At 43.5% G+C, this 11,267-nt stretch overlaps 1 protein-coding gene across 1 annotated transcript in view; it reads left to right on the top strand.

Annotated features, from left to right (window-relative positions):
* CNTNAP2 (contactin associated protein 2) overlaps positions 1-11,267 on the top strand; it is a 1,579,711-nt gene that overhangs the window by 1,397,512 nt on the left and 170,932 nt on the right. Inside the window, exon 20 of the mRNA XM_006139900.2 lies at positions 7,554-7,687. Coding sequence (XP_006139962.1) covers positions 7,554-7,687 — 134 coding nt within the window. The remainder of the gene's footprint in view (positions 1-7,553; positions 7,688-11,267) is intronic.

Below are 11,267 nucleotides of genomic sequence, written 5' to 3'. Positions count from 1 at the left end.
CTGAGTTAACAGAGGAGCTGAGTGTGGCTGAGTTAACAGAGGAGCTGAGTGTGGCTGAGTACAGAGGAGCTGAGTGTGACTGAGTTAACTGAGGAGCTGAGTGTGGCTGAGTTAACAGAGGAGCTGAGTGTGGCTGAGTACAGAGGAGCTGAGTGTGACTGAGTTAACAGAGGAGCTGAGTGTGGCTGAGTTAACAGAGGAGCTGAGTGTGGCTGAGATAGGCACCCTGAAGAGACCGACCTGGTGATTTTAAAGGGTTTGAGAAAAAAAGAAGTTAGAGTTCGTGTTTATGTTGGTGCAAACGATTTCAAAATACATGCAGGGAACCAGCAGTTAGCGTAATGGCTATGTCGCTGGACTCCCACATAGTCGCCCGCGGTTCGAATCCCGAACCCGGTGGCTTAAAACCCATGCTGGGTGCATGTGCGTGCATGCCCAAGATCCCGAGAGGATAATGGAGGAGAAGGGATTGCGGCATGACCATCCTCCCTGGGGGGTGATTTCTCGCTTTCTGTCTCTATGTCTCTCCCTGTCTGTCTGGCAAGCGCACACACCCTATAGCGAAAACATCTCAAAAAAAAAAAATGCATAGTTTTTTTATAACACGTTTTCATAAATTTTTGGAAGACCCCTGATTTCAGTGGGCTTATGATTTCAGCATGGTGGTTTCAGTTTCAGCAGTCTTGAAAGGGATGAATAAGCTGAGTATTGAGGAGTCCAATTCCTCTCTGAAAACTTGAGTTCATACACTCTTAAAGATTTAAGAAGATCACTCGGTGTGTGCAAGAACAAACATCTCAAGCTCACTGCTCATCCGGATTGTATGAGCTTCAAAAAGAAGATAGATGCTTCGCTCCCACTGTCCATCTCCTTGATCTGCAGTTATTCCAGGATTGTAGCATCTTAAAGCTCAAGAATTTTTTTCCATAACAGCCAAAACATATTATTACTAACCCAATTCAGCTAGATTTTTAAAAAGTGTCAAATTATTCCTTTAATTATTCTATTTAATTTACGTGGGTTTTTCTTTGTTTTTTTTTTGTTTTTTTTTGTTTTTTTGTTTTTTTTTTTTTTGACCAGGGAGAGATACAGAGGGAGGGAGAGAGAGGAAGCAAGTCACCAGACCTGGGACTTGAACAGCAATCAGCCATGTGAGAATCCAACGCCTTAACCACCACACCACCTGCCAGCTCCAAAAACTAGTAAATTCTGAGCCAGGAAGTGGCATGGTGGTTAAGGTGCTGGCCTCCCAGTGGCCAACCACCATTTGAGTCTCAGATCTGGCAGTTTGCTTTCTCACTTTCCCTTTCACTCTCTGGTGAAAGCACATACCCTATAGCAATTTTAATAATAATAAATAAAATTAATAAGTAATTATTTTAAAAAAACTAGTAAATTCTTAAACTACCTCTCTGGCCAATGCACTAGACAATGGGGGAAAATATGTTCCCTAGGATTTTCTCTTACAAAAATTATTCCTAAAGAAATAAGTCAAAAATCAGATAAAGATTTAGCATGAAGATATTAATGAGATTGTTATTTATGTAAATAAAAATTGGAAAGAACTTAGTTCAACTTTAGTAAAACAGTAAAAGATGGCATCACCATTTTATAGAATATTATTTTCAATTAAAAATAATCACAAAGAATAATTGACATGGAAATATTTTATATAATGTAACATAAGCAAAAATGCTGCCTTGATGTATAGTATCAGCTTAACTCTGTAAAAATATGCATAGAAAAAAATGAATAATGTGAATGCAAAGTGGTTGGATTATGGATGATTTTTATTTGTCTTGAATAATGCTATTCTATATATATCAAATACTCACATTGAGCAAGCATCACTTTGCTAACCAGAAATAAATAGTAAGTAAAATCAGGAAATAAGGGCACAGGAGAGAAGAGTATATAATTCCTGCCCTTGGGGAGCTCACCGCTCTGTTTACCCTGGAACAAGATCAATAGACTTGGAATGTGTTGATGTTCTCTTCCTACTTGTTCCAACCTCCCTGCAGCCTGATAAGAGCCCTCTAGTTTCTCCTCACTTCCCTCCTCTGGAGGGTGCTCTCACCTTGAGATTGTCAATCATTCGATAAACGAATAGATGTTGTATTGTCTGCTCCCAAAGCCACAGCTGCATGCAGTAGCTCGCCTTCCTACTGAGGCCACAGCCACATGCAGTATCTCACCTTCCTACTGAGGCCACAGCCGCATACAGTATCTCACCCTTCTACTGCCTACACCCACTGCGTGGGCTCACTCTGGGGGACAGCAGTCCTCGTGTGCAAGGACGTTGATTGATCGTTCCACGTTAATGGCTCCCATTTAATGATGATGGCTTTGTGCCCAGCGCTGTCTGGTGCTTCACACGCATTCCTTTCTATGAGCTACGCTGGTTGATGATGTACAATAGACACAATTCTTATCCCCTCCCTACAGATGGTGAAGCCAAAGTATAGAGAGGTTAGATGACTTAGACACACGCAGCTGGTGACAGGCAAAGCTGCAGTTCCTAACCCAGGGGCCTGATTCGGGACTAGAGCTCTCAACCAACCACTGTCTCTGCTCAGTTGTCTCCAAAGTACTCCCAATACATTTGGGGAGCAAAACCAAGTTTCTTTCTAATTTCATCCTTAAGCTCCTGGTAAAGATTCAGCTTCTCATGCTTTAAATACTGCATTTTTTTATTAACCAAAATTTAAAGTTAGGAAAAAGTAGGAGACTTTATTTATAAAAACAATAAATAGTATCTGTGTGTGCATGTGTGTCTGTGTGTGTGTTTATATATATATATATATGTATCAAGGTTTTTGCCCTAAGGTCCATGCACTCACCAGAGAGAAAGAGGGAGGGAAAGTGAGAAATCACCCCACAGGAGTGGCCACACTGCAGTCCCTTCTCCTTCATTCTCCTCTTAGGACTTGGGGCACATACCCACCTGTGCATGACATATTCTTAAAGGGAAGAAGAAGGAAAAAAGAAACTATAAAAAAAAACTAAAAACAGCTGAAAGCCTTAACTCAATGTTCGGCACCCCTCAGGTTTCACACATGGGAAGCATTGCCACTGTCCCCAGAGCCAGCCTTCCCCAGCCCTCCCCGTTCTGACAATGCCATCTCTGCCTCCCAGACACCTGCATTCCCAAGCTCAGCACCACCCATGAATGCTCCAGCCTCCCCACTCTGTGGACCACCCAGGCCAGCAGTCCTGTGGCTTCTCCTTTCATAGTGCACCCTCCCTCCCCACTGCTTCTCCCCAAGAAAAGTGTCTTCTAATGCAGGGCTCCCCCATACTGTTCATGGCATGGAACCCACAGAACATCACTGTATTTGAACGATGCATGAATAAATGAATGAGGCTGAGTTTTGGAGGCCACTACCTGGCTACTGCAGCTGTCTTTGCCTCCTGCAGATCAGCTGAAGTCTGAGGAGAACCATTCCCCAGCCCCCCATTACCATTCACAGGATAGCAGTGGCCTCACCCTCTCCCCTAAGAGTTCTGCCCATCCATCTCCCTGCTTCTAGCTGCTCCCACCTCAAGCCAGAGTAGTCTTCCTTCATAGAATAATGCTCAGTAGGGAGTTTCCATGCTCTCTCTCTTAAACACTCCATGGTCCTCCCAGCACAGTAAAACCAGGAGAGACTCCTGAACCCCATGACCTTCCAGTCAAGGCTCACCAGCCTCATAGTAGGAGCTTGGGCTTGAATTCTGCTTCTGCCCTTTGCCAGTTGTCTTGGGAAACCAGCTGATAGTTCCATGCCTCAGTGGGCTCATCTGTATAGATGTATTGTGAAAATCAAATGAATACTCAACTTTAAAGCACTCGTGTCTGTATGTGTGTGTGTGTGTGTGTGTGTATAAACAATGAAATATATATAAACAACCACACCATGTAAGTGTTAATATTTATCATCACCTCACATCCACTGATTTTTTAAGTGTCTTTCTTTCATGAGTGAGAGAGATAGGGAGATTGAGAAAGACAGAGAGACAGCACCCCAACAGAGACTCAATGTCATCATTCACCCCCAGACTCAGCCAGCCCCAGGTCATAGGCGTACATGTGCCCAGAATATTCAGGTGTGTCTCCGGATACGAACCCAGAACATCCCCACATGGGTCAGCCTAGCTGAGTGTGGTGTCTTACGGTTACAGCACCGTCCAGCGTTGTAGTCCACTGATTTCATCTTTATTTTGCCATGTACTCAGCATCCCTACTCTTCACTTTCGAGAAATTTGTAACTTCCCAGGCATGCTGGACGTCCGAGCCCCTGCCCCACATGCTGACACCGTTGCCCAGTAATGTGCCTCTTGCTCTCTAGCCTAACACCTGCCTTCCATTCCAGGCCCAGTTCAAGTCCCGCCTCCTTTCAGACTTCTCCTCACTCCTATTACACTTATTTTCAATGTCATTTGTTTGGCACTTAATGTACAGTATTGTTATCTGTCTCTGTGATAAATACAGCCTGTCTTCCCAGGGAGATGAGAAGCTCCCAACGCTACCTCTCCCGCCTACCGTAGGTGCCCTAGAAGTGTTTGCAGATGATAATGATGATGACCAGGAGGGGATAAATCTGTTAAGCACGTTATTTGCTGCAGCCAATAAAAGAGCAGTTTCTTATAATGGCTTTAATTCACTTGGGAGATCAAAGTGAGATACGAGAAATGAAGTAGCTCTCCACTTGAATAATATTTTATTTTAATGGACAAATATTAACATTCTCCCTACCATCATTTAGTGGTCCTCTTCTGCTATTATTTGAAGGGAATAAATACATCATTTAAATTTTATTACTCAAGAATATTTCCATTACTGTTTACAGATATTCACTATATATAAATTTGAAGTTCCAACTCATCTTTTTTTCTCAAAGCAAACAATTTCTGTTACCATTAAGAAAGCAGTTATATGCATTTTAAATCATATTTACAAAGTCCCAGAAAGTCAGAAAAGAGTAGAAAAAAATGAAAACAACTTATTACTGATTTTAATAGAGTTGTGGAACATGCAGGGACCAATGACGAGAGACAGCATGGTGGAAGAGTCAGCCTTTCTGCGTAGTTGCCAGTTACTCTGACCTCTGGCCCTCAAAGGCAGAGCCGTCTTTCATGTGTCTGTGTCCTGAGACCCTCGTACAGTGCTAGATCCATGCAGGGGGTTGGAGATGGTTGTCAAATTGGAAGTGAACTCGAAGACCAGACAGTGACGCAGTGGTGCTACCACTGGACCCACCTGGGAAGAGCCAGGTTTCACATCCCAGTGCCTTCCTTTTCCAATGACCCAGTAATATGCAAAAACCTGTGTGGAGAGGGGTTCGAGGCTTTGGGGAAGAATAACTGGAAGGATGAAATGGCTCTCACCAGAATGTGGAAAGTTGCAGTGGAATCCTTTCAGGGGATAGAGATGAATGTTTCGGTACACAAGTTATGTTTGAGGCCCCAGGAAGACGTCGGAGTGAAAATATCGAGGAGTCGAGTCGAGCAGTCTGACTGGAGTACATGCTCCAGTGAGGTCTGGCATGCACACATCTCGCCGGAGCACTGTGGCCAGTGAGGATCATGGGGATGGGCGTGGACACAGATGCTAGAGGACTGGTCCTTGGGAGCTGCAAGAACAAGGTGTCTGGGAAGGAGGTGGGAGAGATCAAGAAGGAAAACAGAAGTGTGTGCTGGAAGCCAATAGTAAACTGTTTCCAGCAGGGCACACCTGGGTCAGTGCTCCTCCAGAAGTCATCCGGGCCAGCAGGTGAGCTGCAGGGGTTGGGCAAAATGGAGCGTGGATGGAGTGTGGCTGAGAACTGGGGGTAAAATAGGAAGACACTGGACACAGCAAGTGAGCACATCCCTCTAATGGGTTCAGCACGCAGTAAAGAAAAGCAGAAAGACAAGGGACTCGCTTGAGAGTGAAATGAGATCAAGATCAGTCACTTAAGGGGGCTGATTAAGATCCAGTGATCCAGGCAAAAGATGAAGTAGGTGCAGCTCATGTGGTGGACGTGCCAGACGCTCTGCCTGGGGCCGCATCGGCCGGGGAGCTCTTGTGGATTTCATACAGGGCATTGCCAGCACCAGCCTAGGCCGTTGGCCTCCATCTTTAAAATGGAAAAGAGCAACTGAATGTAGGTGAATTTAGGAGATGAACAGCAACAGCACTTAGTTGAAATGCTAAAGGCAAAGGAATCAAGGATAAAACACTAAGGTAATACTCAAAAATAGTGAAGGTTGTTGAATATCATTCAGAACGCAAAAATAGAAAATGCAATTAATTATCGATTATCCTAACAAATGTTTCTTTCAACTCCAGGAACATGGGGATACATTTCAAGTGCTGCATGTGTTGCTAGAATGATAAATCGGGAAGGGCAGCATTTAGGAAACATTGCATTTATTTGCGCATGTGTGTACAGGTGCATAGGCAATACAGATGCAGATGATGTAGACGTAGGTGTGAGCCATGTCCAGGAGGGTATGCTGCCAAGATATTTAGAGCAGTTATCTCCGAATGGTGGGATTTCAGGTGACCTTCTTTTTGTTTACTTTCTCCATTTTAAGTATTATGTTTTACTTTGTAACTTAAAAATCAGAATACCAGTTTTGTTCTTCTACAAAGAAAACTAAAGAGGCAACGAAAAATGCAGGAGGTGGCTTACAGTTGATCAAACCCTTGCTGGATGGCTGTCTCCATTTTTAAATTCTGATATACCAAAGGCTACTAACAACATGGAAATTCCAATCTGAATGAAAAACAGGAAAAAAAAAAAACGATGTCTTTAAAATCATAAATAAGAAATAAAAGTTATGTTTGCTGTGGAGATTAACTAAAAGTGAGATCTGTAATGTCCTGTTAGTCTTTCTGAATATCTTTTGTCATTATTGAGGAGAAGCAAGGAGGTAAAGAAGACAATGCTGAGAGAAAACGACCTATCACTGAGGGCAGGAAAGAGACCGCAGCCTATCTTTCCCTTTCATTTGCGTTTGGTTAGTCTCTAACCTAGAATAAAAGTCTTTACTTTGTCTCTTGGTCTCAGTGAGGCCACCCAAAACCCCATGTATTTATCTTTTGTAAATTATGTTTATCTTTAATATTGTATGCTCATGATTCTTTTATACACCGAATGTCACACTTCACTGATGGCGGGAGACCACCCTCGCACTCTGCATCTATTTTTTATTTTACATGGTATTTTGTGAGGCCTGCAGGCATCTCTATAGTCCTGTATTGTATATATTTGCATTCTTCATTTCCAGCCACAGTCCCAACCTGCACCATTCATGTAGCATTTACTACTTCGACGTAGAGCTGACGGTTACCAGGATTCATTGTTGGCAGCTTGTAAATGCACGTGAGCCTAGCAGTGCTGTTAGCCCTTAGGAAGCAGTGGGCTCCACGCTTGGGAATCCAGATTCAAAACTGGATGGTATCTGTGGGCATTCTTTGAGGGAGGAAATGGTTTAATGGAAACCCAAGAGGCTGAGGTGGAAGGAAGTGATGTTAGAAAGAAACAGAGCAAAGAAATTAGTGCGTGTCTCTCCTTTGTCTTATTTAGGAAGCTTACAGGTTCGATACAACTTGGGTGGCACCAAAGAGCCATATAACATCGATGTGGACCACAGGAGCATGGCCAACGGACAGCCCCACAGTGTGAACATCAGCCGGCATGAGAAAACCATCACTCTTAAGGTACACATATACGTGCAGATAAGTTCCATATAGTCTAGTACGACGGTGTCAATGCCCTGCCTTGGACACTGGTTTTGTTTGTGAGTATTGGGACAGATGGACATGATGTTTATTAGACTTTCACCTACAGGTGCTCAACTACTGACATTGAAAGATACTGAATTTTCATAGGACAGGTAATGACAAAACTGATGATGAATATATATTTTAGGGAATGGTAGAATGGATGTTTACTCTAAATGTCAAATGTTCTTGGTGGCTTTCCCAGTTTTAGATCCACCTATCCGTCTGCCATTTTTATCCACCTCGCTATGTTTCTCCTCAGCATTCTCAGATAGCTGAAGCATCTCATGTTTCCCAACAAAAATTATTTTGGTTTATCTGACCTATTTCCTTCACGGCTCCAAAACAATATGAATAACATTTTTTTTTTCTCCGTGGAGGCTTTGCCTGAAATACCCTCAAACCACCATCTTTGCCCAGAATCTCCGACTCTTGTTGTAGGTTTTCAGTGCACAAAGGGGTGGTTTTATTATGACACTCAAGTTTTATTTCAGGCTCATTCATCGCCCTACCCCCACCAATGAAGAAACCAGCCTGGGAGACACCATGAATAAAACATAACATGAGGAGGTCTCCCTGGGAACAAAGCCAAAAGATCAAGGACAGAAGCTGTCGCTGCATTCTCTAGAAGGAGTTCGAAATAGATACCTGTCAGGGAAAAGAACAGCGGGAGGATGCTGCTCTGTCAGAGTGGAGTGTCATTTGGCAGGGGCTCTGCAGCCTCTCAGACCTCATTCAGATTCGGCTGGATACAGTGGAAGTTCAGAAAAAGCACAGGCCCTGTCTCTTTCGAGTGCTGGTAGATGTCAAATTCATAACTTGATACGGGGTTTGCACATGGCCTTTAACAAGAAATAGTAAAGGGTGTTTTAAGGGGAGGCCTTCCCTGGGAAGACGACAGTGTGCTGTTACAGCTCGTTGTACCTATAAGTCAATGAGGTGTAAATAATGTGATCTTGGGGTTACTGCACACCCTACGACTCACACAGGGCCTGGTACACGTGAGGTGCAGCAAATGTTTTTGTGCACACGCTAAGCTCATCTTTAACCATGACTCAAATTTTGTTCAGAAAAGCCAGCAAGTTCAGCAGACAGATGGGACTATACGATCTTATCAACATTGTGTTCATTGACTTTTGATTAGACAATCTCTAATTTCAAACTACCCAATCTGTCACCACTCTTAAAGAAAGTGACTTATCTTGCCATTTTGCCATTGCAAAATAATAATTAAAGTTTAAAAAAGCAATTGGCTTTAGAGACAGTGTTACAGAGGAGACCCACCACAGCCCTAGGAGCTGATAGGGTTAACCCTCACTCTTAGCCACAGTGAGTCAGAGATTGACCTGAAGAAAGGAGAAGAACAGACTATTTTAAAACCTTGGCGGGGAGGGGAGGCCAGCAGATGGCATAGTGGTTTCATCACTGAACTTCTACATGGCTGACTGTGGTTCGAGTCCTGGACCCAGTGCTTAAAACTCATGCCATGAGTGTGTGTGTGTGTGTGTGTGTGTGTGTGTGTGTGTGTGTGCTCAAGATCCTAGGAGGAGAATGGAGGAGAAAGGATTGAGGCTTGGCCATCCCCCTGGAAGGGGGTGATTTCTCATTTTCCTTCTCACTGTCTCTGGCTCTCTCTCTCTCTCTCTCTCTCTCTCTCTTTCTCTCTCTCTCTCTCTCCAGTGAGGACAGTGATTTCTGGCAATAAATAAATAAACAAACAAACAAAAAGATAATCCTGTGGGGTGTTGGCAAAAGGTGGTGTAGTGGTTAAGGCAGCTGGACTCTCACATGACCAAATGCAATCGAGTTCCAGACTCGGCAGCTTGAAAAATCATGCTGAGCGTGATTTTTGTGCCCAAAATCCCAGGAGAAGGGATTGTAATATGCTCACTTTCCCTCTCACTGTCTCTCTGACTCTATCCAGAGAGAGCACATACCCTAAAACAAAAATCCTTAAAAATAAATAAATAAATAAATAACCAAAGAAACAAACTTGGGGATTTTGAGGCATAGAATGCCAGACATCTAGATAGTGGAGGAGCCAGAGCATTGCAGAGAATCCTGGCACCTCAAGGATTTGGGGAAGAGACTGCTTCTATTGCACAGGATTCTTCTGGTTGCAAAGAACAGAAAACCAATGCAGAACTAATTGTTGTAGGAAATTTCTAGGATAGCTCATAGAATTATAAAATTTAAGAAAGAGCAAACAAAAACTTGGGAAGAAAATGCAGAATTCCTGGAGGATTAAAATTATAGTTTATAATGCCATGGGCCCATCTCTGTCTTTCCATTTGTATCTCTGTCTCTCCCCCCTCTCCCTCCCTTCCTTACCCTTTCACTCTACCCCTCTATCATCTCTGCCTCTCTCTCAGAACTGAGTTAATTTCCTCTTACTACAAGCCTTATTGTAGTAAGCCTTATTGGTCACATTTCATAAAATACGGTCACAGGAGTACAGGTTTATGGCTTCTGAATTTTGCTACCAGAAGGGTCCTAATTTTGTTACCAGCCAAACTAAGTTCAACTGCTTCTTCTCACTATCCATGAAACAAGGGGCAAGACTGGAAAAGAAGGGAGTTTATTTCTGTAACCAGTTACAGGAAAACAGTCAGCATGTACCATCAAACTGTCTTGAAAAGCTCAACATGTTCTCAGTGTTTATAAGTACAAAGTACAAGCACCTGCAAATATTTCCTCATTACTATCCATCAGTTGTTTCCCCTGAGTAATTATCCTGACTCCTTCAATACCCATGCCTGGTTTCTTATCTGCCTCTTCCTCATGTAGCTCTCCCTATGACTCAGCATGTAGTCACATTGTTCTTGTTAGTGAGCCCACCCTGTTGGAGGAAGAGGAGAGAATGACCAATGGGCCCTAATCAGATCTCAGGGCTAGAATGGAGAATTGGGGCAACTCCCCAAAGAGGGCAGAATGCAGTTCTAGAGAAAGGAGGGAGGCATGACTACGAGAAACACTGGATGCACTGCACTCTGGGGTGGGGAAAGAGCAGTGTGACAAGAACTCCAGGGAGCAAGAAGGAATTCTGCCCTAGGAATCAATCAGAATCTGGCCTCTCTTCAGATAGGTGTATCTCCCCATGACTCAGCACTTGGTCAGAAGGTCTCAGGCCTTTCTTAATTTTGAAATGGCTGCAGTAAGCCTCCCTCCTTCTGTCAGATAGTAAAATTAGTGTTTAGAAAACCAGATGCTTCAACCTACCGGAATGCAGCTGGGAAAGACTTCATGGGCTGGGGGGTTCTGGTGGTCCTCAGCCCAGCTTCTCCCATCCAGCCCAAAGTCTTCCCTGCAGCACTGCCCTCTCCTGAAGAAGAAAAACAAAGGTAGGAGATGGCAGATAAAGAAAAGCTATGACTCCTTCCTGTGAAAAACAGGTCCCAAGACTCCTTGCCCCCAAAGCCTGTTTTCTTTCAAATAGGGAGGTCTTACAGAGCGTTGATGTAACTCTAAAGGTGGCTTTAGCACTCCAAAACACCCTCATTTTTGTCTTGAAAGAAAA

Source organism: Tupaia chinensis, unplaced genomic scaffold (assembly GCF_000334495.1).
Source record: "Tupaia chinensis unplaced genomic scaffold, TupChi_1.0 Scaffold000010_1, whole genome shotgun sequence".
NCBI classification, from domain to species: Eukaryota; Metazoa; Chordata; class Mammalia; order Scandentia; family Tupaiidae; genus Tupaia; species Tupaia belangeri.
Note: the sequence above shows the minus strand (reverse complement) of the source record. Positions and strands in the feature narration are given on the sequence as shown.